Consider the following 20,523-nt stretch of genomic DNA (forward strand, 5'->3'; position numbering starts at 1 on the left):
CAGAGATGCAGCACTACACACTGTTAACGCGCTGTATATGCGAGCGTTGTCACTTTGTACTTCAGAGTGGACAAACTGTATACCAGTTTTCACCCTGATGTGGCTGTGACGACAGTTTGCATTGCAGCTTCAAATTGCTAGCGTTCACTCAAAGTACTGGAGTACATTCGCACATCTCTTAAAGATGCCAAATAGATACGCACGAAACATATGTCACAACACCAGACATTAAACCGGAATTCTAAAATATGACTGCTTGACTGTAATTTGACCTAGGCCTGTTTTATCAGTCAAACTTTGGCCATAAAATGCCTTTAACTAGCCTACAGTTTAAAGCGTACAAGGGCGATTTATTAGCAGGCTTGCGGTGCAACCAAAGTGGCATGCAATAAAGTATAAGTAGAACCCTATTGCGAAAATGACCAACACTATTAATAACTTTTTTTCACATTTTATTCATCTAAATGACCCACCTTGTGGCCCCTGATCACACATAAGTTCAGCCAATTTTCTTTCCGCCTTGACACTGATATCATAGTTCAGTAGATCTGGACTAACCAGGCAAAACACCCGTCCTTGTCGATCGCAGATGGCTCGTCTCCATAGCAACACAACCTATTTGGTTTTGTGGATGGAAATGGAAAAAAGTTGTTCCAATTGAATACAATCTACTTGTGAAGGTAGTAAATTAATATATGCATTTAATACATTATGCTATTCCATTTGAAATCTGCATTTTGTGGCAGATCTTTGTTTTGTTTGTTTGTTTGTTTTATTTCTTCTTTAACCTGGGACACTCAATCAGTTGAAAACACAATTAATCATCTGTTCTTCCTTGAGGCCCAGGGATCAATACAACATTTACATAACATAATTATTAAGGTTTTAAAAATACTAAATACATTCAAATACATGATAATATTGCAAATTTAGATAAATACAATGTTTACAAAATAAATCAAATTACAATGTAACTTTACAACATGTTTAAAATACTATTAATACTACATACATAGGCAAAGCATATAGAATAAAGGATCAAATAATATGGGGGACCCAATAAGCATTAAAACTACTTAAAAGATAAAACACTACAAAAATCAACCTATGAACCAGCATAGCTATAAAACATTAATATTATTCAAAACTATCGATTGCACCAAATACAAACAAAATAATTCATTTAATGTCAAATACAAATAATTCAATATGGAAATTGATTGCACAAAATAGTAGTAAGGCATAGCATGATAGTATAAATATAACTCAAACAAATCTTGTTTTGCAAAATAAACGAATGAAGCCAAAATATGAAACAAATTTAAAGGCTACTATTTAAGAATCATAAAATTGAGAGTTGTATATTGTTTTGAAAGTTGCTGTGCTAATTGGGAGAGGTGATTTCAGTTTAGGATCTAGTGAATTCCAGGCCTTAGCCCCTAAGATCTAAGAAAAGTCTTCCACAGAGGGAGTACATTTTTCAAATGGAATTAGCTAGAGTTTATTATTTTGAAACTTGTACTCCCTGTATATGGCTTTACCTAAATCTTCACAGGAGTGAGTATTTTAAATGAAAGTTAACCAAATTGTCTATTCTATTTGAAACCAATACTCCCTCTGAGGAAGACTTTGGTTTAATCTTCCACAGATGGTAATGTAGATTTCAAATGGAACAGCCCAGTAGTGCCTTTGAAACAAACAATGCAGTTATGAAACATGTATGTTACATTTATTCTACTGCCACTACATGTATAGTGCTTGTCACCACAAGATTGGTAGTGATGCTACTGCATGTTTTGCATGTGGAGATGGCACAATCAGAATGCTTTCTCACATTAAGGGTAGACGAGGTATTGTTGGTTGAAGCAGCTAAAAATTGATTTTCATTATCTAAATCAATATAATTATTAAAAAATAAGGCAAAAAAAAAACATGTTTGTTTCCTGTAGCAGGTCTAAAATTCAAATGCGAAATGCAGTTTTTAATTTTTATTTTGTTTTAATCCATGTTTTGAAATGAAAACCAACAAACCATTTTTACTGCAAATTGGAGTGGGAATTTACCGCGTGTCTATCCGACACCCACAAACAAATCATATTTCTTCATATTCAAGAATATTTATGATCCCTTTTCAACCTGCAGATTAAAAAAGGTATTTAAAAAAATGTGTGATGTTTTCTCTAGTAGTTTTTCACAATGCTCGTTTGTTGTGTAATGTGTAAATATTTTCTCCAGTAGTGTTTTATATAATTTTTTGTGATTTTCCGGGTTTTTTGTTTTTCCCTTTGTAAGTGAAAAAACAATTCTAATGCACAAAATAAGCCATCAAAAACGAAATGCACGCGATACAGGAAACAAACCTTGGTTTTTTTTGGCCTAAAAAATACTATAATGTTTTGTAAAAGTTCATTTTACAAATCATATACTATGAAAACTTGCTTAATTTATTAATGTTAATGAGTTATGTACGTTTACAAAAGTGTTGTTGTTTCAGCCCTCTTTACAACATAACTCAAGAACCACAGGACCTATAAAAGTATATTTGTGATATTTGAAATCTTCTACACACTCGCTATGAAACGATCACTGCAATTTTTGCCAAAGCTCACTACCATTCGCAAGATGCTGTGAACTACCAAATCGCAACAGTTTAACGCGGCTGTGTACTCAAGACATTGTTTCTTTCGCGAAATTGAGCTTTTTTGAAATGTATTTACTTTGTTATGTTTTTTATAAATACAAGGAAAGAAAATCCAGATTTGTTAACTCAACTGCTCTATTTTATGGATTTTATTTCACTATTTCACTCGTTTCCATAATTTAAAAGGAAAGAAAATCTTTGTTGTACCATCGGGTATCTGGCAAGCATAACAACGCATCGCGTTTTGTAGACAGCGCAATTTGTTAACGCACAGATACGCTACGCACGCATAGCGCTTAGCTGCATGCGCCCGGCGCATCTTATGGAAGCACCGTGAAGCACTGATTTCATAAAACCTAGCGGTCAAATGGCTCCATTTTAGCTGATAAAATGTGAATTTTTCAAGTTCTTTCCCCGATTTAAACATCAAGATATGAATAGATTTCGCCGAAACTTCTCAAGGGGCTGTGGATTTACCCGATGTTCACGTAATGCAAGGTAGAAAAACAAGAAATGCCGCATTCTCCTGTGAGCTTCGATCAAAGTGCAAAATATGACCACTTTAAACTTCAACGGCCTTTATTTCAATGTTCATTTTCTCGGTAAAATGACGATTTAGGTACACGATAACTCAATAAATACAGCATCTATAGGTAAGCAATTATGCTCATCATAAAAAGCATGATCGACTTAAGAAAGCGGTTTTCTCATTTTTTTATATTTTGGTCTATTTCCGATTTTAGGCATCATTTTGTGCAAATAGGCGTTTGTGAATTTTAAAAAGTTCATTTTGATGCCTTATATGGTCAATATCTCAAAAAATAAGGCCAATATCAAAAAACTAAAAAACTGTTTTTGGAATGGTGCCTCAAGACTAAGAAAAAACCAAAATAAAAATTTTTGGAAAGAGTGTTTTTTGTTATGATGTACCGAACAAAAATTGCCAAAAACTCACTTTTTGTGATTTTCTTCATAATTGTTGTTTTACACCAAATCTGTATTTATATTAAGATTCATTGATGTCTTGCCTTTATAAAAATGTAGACTTTTATATGTCTTGCGTTAATAATTACAAAGTTATGGCACTTTTACTACATGCATGTCTGAGAGTACACAGCTGCCTTAAAGTGGTTGCTAACCTTAATGGACTAAATTCCTGTCTTAAATCCTTATGGACAGCACTGAATCACAACAGTTTCAAATACTTGCTAACCTTAAAGAGATGCATTTTGACATTGCTACCAATCTCAAAGTGACAAGCAGTGTTATATAAGTGGGATATACCACACCAGTTTGCCAATCATTCATAAATTTTACTAATACTTGAAATCATCTTACCTCTTCCAAGGTCGTATTCTGTGAACATGTCAGAACTTCTTCAGGAGTTGGTAAAGGTCCATTTTTGATCATGAAGAATGACAATACCATCATCCAAATGTCAGCTGTAACATCAATTATAGAAAATTAAAATCAATTCATACATATCATACTCTTTATTTCAATGGCGCACATGCCAAATTGAATTGAATTTGAATACATTTGCAATTTCAGGGGAAATGGGCCAAAAACATGCAATTTTGCATAATTTCTGTCAATTTCAGTCACAAATTCAAAGACATGGCACAAGTTTTGTAGTATTTTATGTTAATTTGATAATTGGTTTAAAGATGTGTTTTCCAAAAAATAGAATGCATAACCTGAAATTAGTCTTAGTACAATTCTTTGGGCTTGACAACATATGAAAATACCCTAAAAACATCTTTTTGACCCCCTATTTTCACAAATTTTCCTAACATAAAAATTTGACTTTTATTGCCAGTTAAAACTAAATAAAGGATTAAGATTTAGCTATATTTTATTTAGAAAAACAGGATAATATTGTTTTTAATCCTTAAAAATTAGTGCTGGATTATACAATAACCACAGAAGGTGCAAAAGAACTCTGATAATTCCACCAGCAAACTTACTCGTCTTAATACTAATAACGATGTGTCCGTCCGTCCGCGCGCTTACGCGTTCGCGCGGTTCGCGTTCACTATCGCATGCTCGCGGTGCGCTATCGCGGAGTATCAACGGGAGTGTGCGCGGAGTACAGTGCCCGCATCGGAAAAGTATAATATACTTATATCACACCAATGACACATACATACCTTCAGGGCAAACAAGTAGATTAGGTTCTCCTGCTTTCAGTAGATCATGAAACTGTCTTTTAAGATGACCACCTGAAATTCAACATTTTATAAATTCATTATTTGTTGATGGAGAAATAAAGTTAAACTGTGTGGGAAATATGAGAAAGGTTTTTAACACAAGTTTTCACTGACCATCCAGGATTTGAGCCTGGGACCTTTGGATCACAGCACCAATGCTCTACCAACTGAGCTATTAAATGAGTTGGATGGAGAAGAGCAGTGACATTATAGCTACAGGATAGATAACGTCACTGCTCTTTTCCATCCGAATCATTAGCTCAGCTGGTAGAGCATCAGTTCAGTAATCCGAAGGTCCCAAGTTCAAATCCTGGAAGGTCAGTGAAATTGTTTCACTGAAAAACCTTTCTCGTCATTACTTGGTGTTAGACTGTTTAGGGAAAAAAAAACGTTGAAAAAGTAGATTTATGTTCTTGTTAAAAATCTGCTCTTTTCCAAAGAAAGAAGTGATAATTTTCTCGCAGTAATTTTCTCTCACATACTATTTTGCATTTTGCCAATTTTGAACTACTTTGCTTGTTCTTAAGAAACAACATTAAAGCTGAATTTATACTCGATAGCTGTTTGCAGGAAAATGAATCACACACATGCTCTGAGTTAACTTCTAGCTGTTTTCAGAGTGTTGAGCTGATTGATCCATACCCATTGCTTTTGCAAAAACTTGAAAAACTTCTGCACTCACTAATCATTGCATACCAACATACTTATTCTTTTGCTAATTAATTTACTTTCCTTGATCATCAACTTTTGGAAGTGAATTATTCAAAGTCATAAATATCAACATGAATGGATGTTCTAAAAATGTATTTTGTAGCATTTTTAATATTTTAATTGTCATCTGCAAGCATGATCGCTATGATTAAATGCAAAAGCAATATGGAGCAATACGCTACAAAATTCTGTGATTGCACATCATTTCTCAAAAGCAATACATCACAATCACTAAGCAATCTAATGTACATTCAGCTTATTTAACCCCATGAGAACTACCTGCCGATTGGCCAAAAAGAAGTTTTCATTATCAATTGGCCCAATCAGCAACATTGTTAAAATAATTTCACCACACAAAAAAATTAGGGTGAATTATTTGCAAAGCTCCATTCTGATTGGTGATTAAAGTGAAGATATCATGTAATTGTTCAATCAGAGGCAATGTTAGATCGGCAGGTAGTGCTCAGGGGGTTAAATCCTTTCCAACTGGCAAGTAGTGATCATCTCATTTTCAGGTAAAAATATTTTGATTTTGTTTGCAAACAACAAACAATATATTTTTGCTCAAATCAGCCACATGTACTTACTCTTTGCTTCAATGTGTTTCAATATGAGGCCCAAGTATTCCAGACTCAGACAGTCATTTTCATTAGTAGCAGTTGTAGCTTCACGATGCTCTTTCCATAGCTGTGTAAGCTTGAGTTTCAAAGTATCTTGTGGGCTCCTAAACAGAAATACATATAAAACACTTAAAGCAATACTGTAAGACTAACTCAAGAGGCCCTCAATGTTTCTCAAAATACTGATTTTTATAATATTGTGATGAACATTGATACCCTGTGACAATCAAGGCCTAAGGTGCTGTATTTGTGAATTTAATCAAAATGCACATTATTCTTGCATTTAACCATCAAGGCTTCAACAACTCTTCCTATACCTTTGTACAGGAGCCAACCGTTGTTAATCCCTGATGAACCAACACTTTTACTGAAGCGTATCTGTGACGCAGCGAGACTACAGCGTTCTGGCGAGAGCCAGCGTAAAATTTGTCATGCCTGGAACCTTTGTGCGTATGCCAGCTTACAAGTTGAATTCAGTATTTATCAGGAAGCGGCTAAACATTGCCGTTTTATTCTGTAGTTTTATTGCTGATATCAAAAGAGAAATCATCGAAGTTTTTGTAAGGCTGAGTGGCAATGATGAACTGACATTTCTCGTAAAATAATCGTGGATTATACGATTTTTAGCTTCTTTTCGTTGTTGAAAGGGATTCAATCATGTTTCACCGTTGTTCAAAGCTGCCCTCGCGAAGTAAACCACTCAGACGACGCGGACGCATCGTTGTTAATCGGTGATGAACAACGTTGAAACATGATTGAATCCTTAATTGTTCGAGTTAGGCTAACACTAAGCTACCTCTGAGGTAGGGGTAGCGTCTGTCTGAACAAGTATTGTGTTAACTAACACAATGCTTAACAATGAGAATTTACCACAGAGAAATCTCTGTGACAGCGAACTAACACTAAGCGCTCATTCAGTGTTAGCTCCAGCAATGCTGTTGGAATACGTAGTGTTAAGTTCAGTGGGAAGGGACTGTGTGAACAAATATCTGTGTAAAGGATGACTACCTCCATAGTACACTAACACAGAGGTAGGCACCTGTGTGATCATGGGTAATATGTTATCATATTTTCACACTCCCTATATGAAGAGCTTTTTTGCAAACCCCCTTACATCCACTTGGGCAATTTTTGAGAACACATCAAAAAATCACTGATATATGGGGTTTGCAACAAAAGCAGTTTTTGGCAGGATGCTCATCCTACCCAAGCGTTGTTGCAAACCCCCATATACCAGTACTTTTTTTAATGATTTTTTGATGTTTTCTCAAAATTGCTCAAGTGGATGCAAGGGGTTTTGCAAAAAAGCATTTCATATATAGGAGACATATTGAAAATATTGAGAGCTTAGAGCCAGAACAGATTTTATTCACTTTCAGAGTATTTAGATTTTGTCCACCATATTAGTATGAACTTGGTGTCTATGTCATATGTTTCAAAATTATATCAAGGAGAATTATGGAATAATGTTGTTTTGCTGGGATTTTTATTTGATTATTTTTAGAAAGAATCAAGTAAACATTAAAATTCAAAACATCAATTTTGGACATTGCCAGTTCTGGATTTAAGCCTTCCATATCTGATTAAGAAAATCTTAACTTGGTGCTCTGCATACATTAAAAAATCATTTTCATTCTAATTTTGTATTGGGGTATTCCAGTTGAAATCCATCTACATCTACATCTAAAGAAATACTGGGCAGGCTCAATTGGTATTGACGTCCAGATTCACCACCTATAGAAGATATGACCTTAATCTTCCACACAGGGGGTGTAGATTTCATATGGAATCACCCACTCAGGTAACCCCATTTGAAATTCACACTCTGTGTGGGAGATTAAGGTCATGTCTTCCACGGTGGTTGTATTGATTTTGCCTATTCTATCACTAACCTGTCAGCAATGTCGGAGATCAAACGAGACCGCACCTCTTGACTTGTCCGACCAAGACTGGGATATGATAAACCCTCATCACTATCATCATCAGGAGTAGTATCTCTGTCATTCAGGAAGAATAGACCTGATGTCAAGGACTCAATGTGGCTATCATTCTGAGCATTATCCAGGCACCACTCCATGTATTCCTCTGGTGTCTTGTCATAACCCAACTCTAGAATAGCCGCCCACGTGGATCTCTCCTGAAGACCATACTCAAGCATCAACTTCTTCACTATCTGCTTTCCCTTCTCCATATCAGCCTTTTCTGCTTGTTCCTCTGCAGTTGCTTCATCAAGCGGTCCTCGCTTGACATCTTTTGCAGCTGCTTCTATTGCACGGCAGACGTCAGCTTTTGTGCACCCGGATTTGACAGCCGAAAGCAGCACTAGTATTTGAGCCGGCAAGTTGGTTCCACCGATCAGAAACTCTGCCAAAAGATGACGCAATTGGACCAGTTGTTCCGTACTGTAGTAGTTAAGTTGATAGCACCGAGATCTTCTTTCATCCACATACACATACCATTCCGATAGACAGGTGTTCATGAATTCTCTCAAGAATTGCAACTCTTTTAGGAGGGGTAGGTTCCCGGTAAGGAGGCCTACATCACCGACATCAAAGCTGACATGGACTGAGTATTTCTTCTCACCAGAGTACAGCATAGCTTTCCATTCTGTGAATAATATGCAGCCAGCGTGTCTGAGTTTCTCATAGATTTTAGCTATATGGTTTGCTGCTGTGAATACCTTAAAGGTGAAAAACAGACATCAATGATAATTATTATAAATTGCATGTCAGGCTAAAAAAATTTTAATTTCTAAGAGTCAGGATGTACATGAACAGTAATAAATAACTAATATTTATTGTCAAATCGGGGAAGAGTATATGTTAGATATGAAAACTGTGAGTTTTATGAAAATTGTAGATTAACTTGATTTCATATTGCTTGTAAACAAAACATATGAGAAAAAAATCATATTCTTTTTGCTTGAAGATATTACTTTTTCAGGATTTCTCAAATTAAAAAACGAAATATGGTAAAATTGCTCTCTAAAACAAAATGGGCACTGTCTATGGGACACAACCTTGGTCTGTTTTTAGCCTAACATATCTTTAAATAATAAATGTTGGTATTTACACAGCGCCTTTTACATGTTTTTGCGTGTATCAGAGTGCTTTACATTTATTCTGCTGTCATTAGAATATGTCAAATGCCATACAATGCCCAAGGCATGCTCATACCTTTGTGCGGCGTTCAATGGAAAATATTCATAACAGCTCCCCATTGCGCAAATGCACAACACGATGGCTCCACCGGTACCGGGGCTTGAACCCGCAATCCACCGATTGCAAAGCAGAGCCCGTACCGCTGTGCCCCTAATGATGGAGGCTTGATCACATAATGTTTCAAAATAGATCAGTAATACTTATTTTCAGATCATGTTGCATAGACACAACGATCACCATTGCAAAATGAACTCCAGTTAGCAGCTAATACTGGTCAAACAGCATTTTGCTTCAAACTCTATTTGTTATATGTATTTGGATTGCACCTTCATATCTTACAAGGGGTAGCCCTAGAATTGCATTAATTCATGTCAAGGGCTAACAGTGTTATGTAATCATGTCTACCATGAGCAGTCATTCATAACAAAGTGCCTTTATCAGAGCTACTGACTTCTGTAAGCCAAGGGCAAATATTTTGAACAACTCTTTTCAGAGCCACCATTATTTCTATAGACTCACTTCCACAAAAAAGTCCACTTCATGTTGTCTTTCCATGCTACCTTTGGCCCGGCCAGCGACCAGCGTGAGCTTGCTTTGTAGGTCCATCAATTCATCAGAGTGGTAGACTCTGCCCCTAGTCTGATGAGGATCAGGAGGGACCCTGAGTTCCAGTGTGGGTCCAGGCTTGTCACCAGGAGTCTGGGTAAGAGATAACATAAAGACAGAATAAAAAAAAGCTTATTCTAGCTGGAAGAAAAATTAACAAAGTACAACACAAGGATTTATAGTGAAAAGTTGAAAATGAGCGCTTCAACCCTCTCCACCAGGTGTCGACTGCAGACGACAAGTTTTAAATTTTCTTTAAAAATTTACAAATTGTACATTTACATGAACATATTTGAAATCAGCATGAAAAATGCATTAAAATTAGTACAAACAAGCCTAGTAATTGGCTCAGTGTTTCTTGAGATTGCTCTTGATAATTTGAGAAAATGTCTTGAAACTTGACAACAGCTTTAAGAACATATATGCATAGAAATGCCTGTTGTAGTCCAGGCCCTAGCTAGAACCCGGCCTACACCGGATAGGGCAGAGATTTTGACACTTGATTTGGGTTATTGGACCTTTGAGGTTAACGAATCACAGAGGTGCTTTTGCTTGAAAGCTCTGGTCGAGAAATCCAAGATGGCCGCCATGGCCATTTTGAAAATTTTAAATTTTAGTTTTCACTCAATATTCATGTGTAATACATCATTCTATAGGTTTTTGCATACAAGGAATCAATTTCTGACATTATTTTTATGATTGAAGGTCAGTATAACATGTTTACATTCAAAATGGCAGCCGAATGATTGCCAAAAGATGGGGTTTTCATTAAAATGCATTTAGAATTCAATATTTTAACTTATTTGATGTTAAAAATAACCATGGGATGCTGATATTATGGTGACAACAAAGCATAAGTCGTCTATGTCATTTCTATCATCTCCTGGATATGTTTTAAAATCAAAATGGCTGCCAAAATGGCCGCCAAAATAGTCTTTTTTCATTAAAATGTGTTACAGGAGTATTATAAAGTACCAGATTTACAATGAAATGGTGCCAAACATTGTGTTCTTTTGTATTCAAAGTATCCCTCTGGTAAAGGGGTAACAATATGACATCGGCATCAATTAATATTATCTCATATGGGCATGTAAACATTCAAAATGGCCGCCAAAATGGCTGCAAAACATGATTTTTTCATTAAAATGGTATTTAAAACAGCATTTTAATAGATGTTGTGTTAAATATTTCCATGGAACGCTGATATAATGTTAAAGGGATATTTCTATCCCAATTTCTTCCTGCTCATGTGTTTTTACATTCATAAAAGAATCTTAAATCCTAAATTTCATGCAAATCGGACATTCCGTTGGCGAATTATGGACTATAACATACCGTATATTTCAATGGTCCATAGGATTGTGTGTTATACTTTCGTTGGCGACAGAATAAAATTCAAAATCGAACATGTCGGCCGGTTTCTCTGGAAAGGGAATATATTTGCAAGATTCCTCTTGCACTTGATCATTATGCACCTAGTATATAAGGGGTCCCGTTGGTATGAGCATGCCGGCAGAATCATTTTACGACAGAATGTTAACCATATGCCATGAAGCTGAAAAAATGACATCTCCTGTAAAAACTGGTATCTTGAAAGTTGGTGTAACAGTCATTTAAAAGAATATAATATACTCTTTTAAATGACTGTTACACCAACATCAAAATATTATTTTGGTGGCCAAGTTGAATTTTAAACATGCCCAATTACCCATAAGTCCATGCTGTTTTCCTATTACTGCTATGCTATAATGATTATGTGGGAAAATACTCTCCTTTTATGGCACCATCCCCTTGAAAACCAGATACCTAGTGTCGCTGTAACAGATTTTGATGAAAAAATAATATTTTGGTGGCCATTTTGGGAGTCAATTTTATTTCTTTGAACTTACCCATGGGATAATTTTGAATGACATATTTTACGTTACCCTTCTGCCACAAAGATATTTTTGGATCTCAAGAAAGCACTCATGTGGCACCATTTCCTTAAAAATCAGATAAATTACATGTTGTTGAGACATAATATTATCAATTTAAAAACTACTTGCATGGTCATTTTGGAGAAAAAAAGAAAGGAAAGAAAGCACTATTGTTGCACATAATACATTATGTAAATTGTAAGTTGCTGGAAGATATGGGTCTTGCTTAAAATGCCATATAGTTGAAAGCTTTCCATCCTGTTTCTGTTTTATGGAATTTGATGGAAAACAAAAATAAAATAGACTATGGGGCAGGTTGGCCCACTTGTGCTGGGCAGGTTGCCCCCATTGTGTTTATGGGCAAGAGTTATGCATACTTTCTCCATTTTCACCCATTTTGTGTCAAATGAAGCAAAATACAATTTACACACCAACACTAGTCAGTTCCATGGATAAAATTGTTCAAAGGCGGAGTATAGTACAAAAAAATCTATATTGTTGTCCTATTTGAGCACTTTTTGACTGGAAATAGCAATATTTCAATATCATATTTCTTTATAATTGGGAATTTGTACATAAAAAGTAATTCATCACTCAGAATAGTTAATAATGAACAAAAAAGTCAATTACAATTGTTATCCACAGCCTTTCAGTTTTTCGTTATGGGTTTTATAAGATGATTGGTTAACGTTATTTCCTTGATTTTAGCTATTTCCTCAAGAATGACCCATGATGGCGCAAAATGAATTTTATTTTTTGATTATCTTGGAACTATGATAGGTGATATCTTACCGCAGTTGTAACTTTAGAATGTTTTATTGGAAAGAAATATGGCAATAACACACGGTTGTGCATAGAGGGCCAACCTGCCCCGTTTGGTGGGCCAACCTGCCCTGCCTGGTTAATTTTCTTTTCGCTCTCTCCTACAACTACTATAACTTTTGTATAAGTCACAGAGCCATATAAATTTGTTAGCATTTACCTAGAGTAAACAGCTCTCAAGTATCAAATTGAGAGCCTCCTAACCCACAAACTGAGCTCTCCAGATAAGTGGGGAAAAAGGGGGCCAACCTGCCCCGGTCTCCCTTACTAGGTGCATAATGATCATGTGCAAAGGAATCTTGCAAATTTATCTTATAAATTTATATAATTTATATCTAGAGAAACGGGCCGAAATGTTCGATTTTGAATTTCATTCTGTCGACAACGAAAGTATCACACACAATCCTATGGACCATTGAAATATATGTTATAGCCCATAATTAGCCAACTGAATGTCCGATTTGCATGAAAATTTGGGTTTAGGTTTCTTTCATGAATGTAAAACACATGAGCAGGAAGAAATTTGGATAGAAATACTCCTTTAACATTATATCAGCGTTCAATGAAAATATTTAACACAACATCTATTAAAATGCTGTTTTAAATATCATTTTAATGAAAAAATCATGTTTTTGCAGCCATTTTGGCGGCCATTTTGAATGTTTACATGCCCATGAGATCATATTAATTGATGCTGATGTCATATTGTTACCCCTTTACCAGAGAGATACTTTGAATACAAAAGAACACAATGTTTGGCACCATTTCATTGTAAATCTGGTACTTCATAATACTCCTGTAACACATTTTAATGAAAAAAGGCGATTTTGGCGGCCATTTTGGCAGCCATTTTGATTTTTAAACATATCCAGGAGATGATAGAAATGACATAGACAACTGACCATAATATCAGCAACCCATGGTTATTTTTAACATCAAATAAGTTAAAATATTGAATTCTAAATACATTTTAATGAAAACCCCATCTTTTGGCAACCATTTGGCGGCCATTTTGAATGTAAACATGTTATACTGACCTTCAATCATAAAAATAATGTCAGAAATTGATTCCTTGTATGCAAAAACCTATAGAATGATGTATTACACATGAATATTGAGTGAAAACTAAAATTTAAAATTGGATTTCTCGAATTCGCAGCCGCTTTCGCAAAAGCACCTCTGTGATTCGTTAACCTCAAAGGTCCAATAACCCAAATCAAGTGTCAAAATCTCTGCCCTATCCGGTGTAGGCCGGGTTCTAGCTAGGGCCAGGACTATTGTATTCAACCTTGCTTATGTGCCTTTTAGTTTATGACCATGCATGCATAAGTCTATCCTTCAGATGATACCCCTATGCCATTCCAAAATGGGACAGGCTTTTACTGACGAAAAACAAATACACATTGGTTCTAAAATTTACATAGTTTAAGATACATGATTACAGTTATTGTCTTTCAAAATAACCAAATCATTACTGGGCGTAAACCAGCCTGTACTGCCTTTTCTATTTTGAAGGTGGTGTTGTACCCCAGACACCCCCCCCCCCACCACAAATCAGCACAAAAGTTGATAACCATGAGAGTTACCAAATCTTTCAAAGACCCCCTTTGCAATGATTTTTCATCAAATTTACCCCTTTTTTCATGCAAAATCAAGGACAAAATTTGGCAAAAACAACCCCTTTCTTGTAGTTATCAATGACTAGAATTTCAAACACCTGTTTTCAACGACACTCAATATTGACATATAATTACCGGATTGTCCCAAAAACCCTTTTTATCCAAATTTCCTGGACAGTACAAATTAAATACCTCCTATTTTGCTGTCAAATTTCACGGACAGTGCAAATGAAATACCCTTATATTTTGCTGATTTTGCGGTCCTCACTACTGGTTAAAACATTGCCCCTTTTCTGCAAGATTTGGTAACTTTCATGGTTACCAACTTTTGTGTTGAGTTGGGGGGCCAGGGTTGTACCTTTGAAGTGACTTTTCCAATGGTGTAGACACCTCTAGCATTAATAGCCTGCACTTGCATCATTGATGATATCTCCACATCTCCCTTAGATTGTTTCACTTGCTGTAACCATGGTAACTCCTTCTGGCTATCCACCTAAAGATTGATATAAAATTATGCACAATTCAACATAAATTTGAAAGCAACAACATGAACTCAAATATGTCATTTTTAACAGCTTGCCTTCTTATAAGATAGTCATTACCCTAACTAAGTGCACATAATGGGATATTCCAGTTTAAATCCATACTCCCTCCCACCCAGAAAGCCATGACTTTAACCTTCCACATAGGGAGTGTGAAATGGGGTGACATGAATGGGTGGCTCGATTTTGGTCAAAAAAGGTTCCAATTTTGGGAAGGTCCAACTTTTTACATTATTATGTTTTCAGAATCTTGCTTCCTATACCTCTCCACACAATTTAAAACATCAAAAAAATAGCATATTGGATCCATTTTGCATCCAATTTTAGCGCCACCTGGATGCCAATCCCCTGTGATTTTTAAAATTGCCAATTTTGCCGCCAATTTTAACGTATTGTAAATCGACCGATCGTATGTGATCAAGAGAGAACACAAACGCACTGTATGAGACTATTCATTCATGAAATCGATTTTGTTTATTTTGCTGTCAAACCGGGAGAATTTAATTTTTTACGGACGCGGAAAGAGATGTTTAATTTCATGATTCTAGGCTTGAAAATCAACGTTGTGGTGTACTAAATGCATGTTTCAGCTGCTAAGAAATGAAGAAATTAATGTGGTTTATTGAAATATCCGTGGTAAGTACAAAAAACTAGTAAAAACCGGTGTTAAACCACTACGTAAAAGCTGCAGAATTCGGCAATCTCACACACTCGCCGACTCGGACATCAAAAATTATCAAATTTTCTGACCAAACCAGAGGATTTATTCCTGCCAAGTGCTAAATATCACTTTTTGAACTAATTTAAGACTCTGCAAGGTGTGAATGATGTTAGCACAGACACGGTAGGGTTTTAGATAAGCTTATGAAATCGGCAAATAGAGTCCACCAAGCTGCACAGTTGCCTTGCTCTTGCACTGGCTGCAGGCTTACTTTATCAGTTTATTGCCTTTCAAATATCATTATAAACACTTTATTACTTCATATTTTTAACCCTCATAATTCAATTATATCATTTCGCAACTTACGAATGACTCGGAACGAGTACGTATCTTCATGAGACAGGGATTTTTTCATATTTTTTTTCCTCTAGTGTTGGTAGGCAATCTCTGGGAAGTGCAGATTAGTAAATAATTTTAGTGAAATGTATTTTACAATACGTTCTAAAGTTACGATGGATTTTGAGACTTACTGAGCGCACTGAATCGTCATAAATTTTGGTGAAATGGATCCCCATTGATGTAAATGTTACGGAAACTTATGGAATTCGGAAGTAGGGCCAAAAAGTCCGAATAGGCGGAAAAAAATTCAAAATTTTTTTTTTTCAATATTTTTTTTTTGCTTGCTCTAGGCATGTAAGATCAGTCGATTTTGACCCCCCCCCAAAAAAATCACAAAACAAAATTTGAATTTTTAATAAAGATTCTGAAAACATAATAATGATAAAATTTGATGTTTTTTCTCACCCAATGCAAAATTTTTGGTCTCGCTAAGAGTTTTAAAATATTGGACTCGACTACGTCTCGTCCAATATTTTAAAACTCATAGCTCAACCAATAAATTTGTGCATTGGGTTCAAACCATCCAATTTTATATCAAAATTGCACCCCCTCCTCCCGAAAAACAGTCCACTTTTTCAAAATTCGCACTCCCTCCAATAATTATCTGCGTACGGGCCTAGTTCCAGTATGTGATGTGTGAGCCTCTTAACTACTTAGATTAAGTTTACTTGATGACAGAGATGTTAAGGGTTGACATCAAAAGTAAATTGAAAAAATGACAACAAAATTAGAAACATAATAAAATAAATAAATCATAAGCATGAAATCGATATTGTGTAGCTCCCAAGCAAGCTTTGATATTTTCCTTCTTACCAATAATGTAGGCAGAGCCGGGTCTGTCTGAAGGGCTATTATAACTCTCTCAGCTATAACTGTCAGCTCGGCATAGCCTGTGTTTGGATGTAACTCAAAGATGAATGGCGCATATCCACTAGCTGCTCTGTGGAATATCGATACTCTGTCTATTTCCATGGCCATCTCATCACTTGTGGTGTTCATAGCAAGGTCTGCAAACACTTCTAGCTGCATTTCATCTTGATGTAAAAAGAGGAAAACAGGTGGATTATAATTACAGCAATCAGAGATATTGGTAGTTCAGGGTTTCCCAAACTTTTTTTCACATGACCCAAATTTAAAAATATGACGCGACCCACAGCATAATACAAATGCTGTTACTTACCAAAACTTACTGAATCATCAGTGGCATACCAGGTGAAATTTCCAAGTCGTCCCGCTGCCCAGCTCCCAGAATGACTTGACCGGGATACATGTGTGCAATAAATGCTAAAATAGGTCAAAATTGGGTTACATGACCAATACGATGGTACTTTAATGCACATAATGTCTAGAGACCTCTTTTGGAAGAGGCTCAGGCAGGCTGCAACCCCCAAATTGTCTTAGTTGGAGAAATTCCAAAAACTTTGGCTAGATTGAGGCAAAATTGGGCTATTTTTCGAGAAAAAAATGAGAAAATATGGAAAACAGGACCCATCCATATACCAAAATTGGCCTAGAAAAAGGGGTCATTGATATACTATATACCATAAGGCCGAAAATGCTACCCATGTTTGCGGCAAATCCCTGTATGGTCATTTGTACCGCCCACCCCCCGGGCTTTTATCAACATTTGGTCTGCATACTAACAAAGAAAAAAAATCTTTCCTTAATCCTTACCTTTAATTTCTTCTTTTATCCATGTGACAAGCTCCTTGCATTCTACAAGAGGTCTCAAACATTCTACTGTTTGTTGGTAACTTCTTCCATTTCCCTCTGCTATATTCAATACATACTTACATTGTAAGCTGTTATTTCTTTACCTTTGATTTCTTCATTTATCCATGTAACAAGCTCCTTGCATTCTACAAGTGGTCTCAAACACTCTACTGTTTGTTGATAACTTCTTCCATTTCCCTCTGCTATATTTGTAGACTCATCTACAGTATGCAAGGGTCGGCTCTTGAACTCATCCATACCCTAGGCATTTATTTGGGTGAAAAATGAAAGTGTTACATATAGGTAAGGAAAGGAAGACAAATATAGATGATATGAGGTGGACTGATCACTATAGTCCTTATATTAGGTTCACAAAGTCTGCTACTTTTCATGCCAAATCAAATTCCATCTCTCATCATGTGAAACTCACAATTTTTCATAGACAATTATGATGATTCAAATATTTCAACTCACCAAACTGCAGACCTGTTCTTCTCTCTCAAAGTTCCCCTTGAGCTCATATGCATCTCTTAACTTCAAGATCACCCCAGCAAGGTCAGCTGCCTGCTGCATCTCATAATAAGCCACTATCTGTTGCAGACGTTCCTGGGTAACTGCTGGGTCAACTCCTCCCTTCAAGTTGATAAATTTGGTCAGTTCTTCTTCAATCAGTTCCTGCCAGTCATCACTTGCACGCAGATCCTTAAACATATCCTCAACATCTCGCAAGACAATCTGACCATATATCAACTTGCCTTTGATATCTTGTAGCTGCTTCATAACAGGTTTCCAGATCTGGGCATTCACCTCCGACAAGGAGAGTGGTTCCTGGGATTGTTCTGCTTGTTCACGCCAAAGTCTGCCAAAGATGTGGCTGTCGTGAATCTTGTACAATGCCTGAAGCATTTCTGTTACGTCCGGTGTGTGATTGAAGTATGTGATATCAGGTGGGTTCTCTGTCCCTTGTGATACATTGTGTAGTGATCGTGGCTTGCATACCTGACAGAGATCAAGGGTCTCTTTGTCTTCATGTAGTTTTTGTTCCAACTCTGTGCAGTCAACTACAGTATGATTGAAGAATATGGACATACATAGTTAGATATGAACATACATGCAGTCAAAACTTAAAACATAAAACTGCATATTTTCCATTCATCACAGTCTGTTTTCAATTTGATTTCAACCTTAGCACCCAATTATAGGATAATAAATGTGTATCACTTCTTGAAGCGAAATTGTACACAATAATGCATTGAGATCTTGATGCGTCTAATGCAGGAGGGGAGTGTATTAGATTAGAGTGGGGGAGGGAAGGAGGGCATTTGTTTTTCTTGTCCTCCCCAGGTAAAAACCCCAAATCACTTTTTGTTTTTTGCAGCAATTTTGTATTTAATGTTTTAATTACAGTTCTATGGTGCCTATATATATATTTATACATGAAAGAGGTCAAGACTGTGCTTTAAAAACAAAATGTGGTAACAGGCCCAGAATGGGGGTAGCATTTTTGTGCGCAAACTTCATGGAATGATTGGCTTTCATTAAGAAATGATGCTGGACTTTGTCTGTTGATGACTGAATGGTCTGTTTATTTTTGGTCTGTGGTCACATACCTCTCTCCACAATTCTGCACATCCTCAATAAGCAAGTGTTCCACTTCCACTGAACCTCAAATTCCTCTACTTCCTCTTTTCTTGATTCTAATAAAACGATCAGATTCGCTTTCTCCATCTTCTTTCCACCTTCACCTACACACTCATGCATGGTGTTATTCATGTGTAGATTGATGAATTGGTCATGTTGGCCATTTCTCAGGATTTGCTGAAGCTGTCCGATCTCAATGCTGCCGTCAATGAGTCTTGTACACATGGTGTTAAGAACTGAGTTTGCAGTTGCTAGCTTCTTCTTTGCTGCTTCACTGAGATGGGATGCTTGGTTTGGGTTTGTTTCTGTGGGAAAAATTGGGTAAAATGAGCAAGTATTAATCTCAGGTGGAGTAGGGTCGTGTGTCTTGAGCTCGCCACCAAAAAAAGGTGGCGACGTTACATTTTGCCAAAGTCGACTCAAAACAAATGATGATATCTCTGTCAAGCAAAAAGGTATTGTCATACTTGTGGTCTCATTTTATTGCTAAATAAAATGCACTTTCAACCCTGTAAAAAGAAATACTTTAGCTTTTTTAATACTGACACTGTGCTTCATAGAATTCAGAATGGGAAGGGTGGCGGTGGTGGGGGATGTGGTGGTGGGGGATGTGGTACACACAAACTCTATGGGATTTGTATTCTTAGTGCGTAATCTGCTTCTGTAAAGGCTGTAAATTGGATTTGGACTCTATTTAGCATCTAAAACACTCATGGCCTTACTGCTAAACAATTCTACTAATTGTTTTTAATAATTTATGATTGGTTTAGTCTAGAAAATACAAACTTTTCATACAAAACTACCCGTTGTCATATTAAACACTGTAGTAAGTAATGCAGATGTCTTCAAAATCTAAAAGTTACTGTAAAATTTTAATTACTTATCATATCATAGTCAAAGTATAGATTTTCTGAAGGGAAATTTGATGAGGAATCTAAATATGGACATATTTTTTCTGTATCGGTTAGGGGGAAAATGTTTAGGTTCAAAATATGTTGAATTGTAAAAAAATCTAACATACTTTGGGACATCCTATATTCCTAGATTACCAAACAGCTGTGATTTTGGTTTCTTCCAAAGTCAGTTGGCTCTCCATATCCTCTAACCAAATGAAAGTTGTTTACTTCCAGTTTATTACTGTAAGTTGGTAATAAGCAATGCATTGAGTGACCCATTTTTTATCAAAATATTTTTAATCCACCCTGTATAACTTGCAGGTCACCCTGTATAATGAGTTGAAATGTATATATTTGAATTGCTT

The 20,523-nt window shown here is 36.1% G+C and overlaps 1 protein-coding gene across 1 annotated transcript in view; it reads right to left on the reverse strand.

Moving 5' to 3' along the window:
• LOC140163523 (E3 ubiquitin-protein ligase rnf213-alpha-like) overlaps window positions 1-20,523 on the reverse strand; it is a 115,278-nt gene that overhangs the window by 93,856 nt on the left and 899 nt on the right. Inside the window, exons 2-12 of the mRNA XM_072186837.1 lie at window positions 19,232-19,567; window positions 18,096-18,682; window positions 17,726-17,882; window positions 16,722-16,942; window positions 14,665-14,799; window positions 9,863-10,042; window positions 8,075-8,862; window positions 6,150-6,286; window positions 4,792-4,863; window positions 3,980-4,083; window positions 474-615 (exon numbers count right to left, since the gene is read on the reverse strand). Of these exons, the coding sequence (XP_072042938.1) occupies window positions 474-615; window positions 3,980-4,083; window positions 4,792-4,863; window positions 6,150-6,286; window positions 8,075-8,862; window positions 9,863-10,042; window positions 14,665-14,799; window positions 16,722-16,942; window positions 17,726-17,882; window positions 18,096-18,682; window positions 19,232-19,567 (2,859 nt within the window). The remainder of the gene's footprint in view (window positions 1-473; window positions 616-3,979; window positions 4,084-4,791; window positions 4,864-6,149; window positions 6,287-8,074; window positions 8,863-9,862; window positions 10,043-14,664; window positions 14,800-16,721; window positions 16,943-17,725; window positions 17,883-18,095; window positions 18,683-19,231; window positions 19,568-20,523) is intronic.

Source organism: Amphiura filiformis, chromosome 11 (genome assembly GCF_039555335.1).
Source record: "Amphiura filiformis chromosome 11, Afil_fr2py, whole genome shotgun sequence".
NCBI classification, from domain to species: Eukaryota; Metazoa; Echinodermata; class Ophiuroidea; order Amphilepidida; family Amphiuridae; genus Amphiura; species Amphiura filiformis.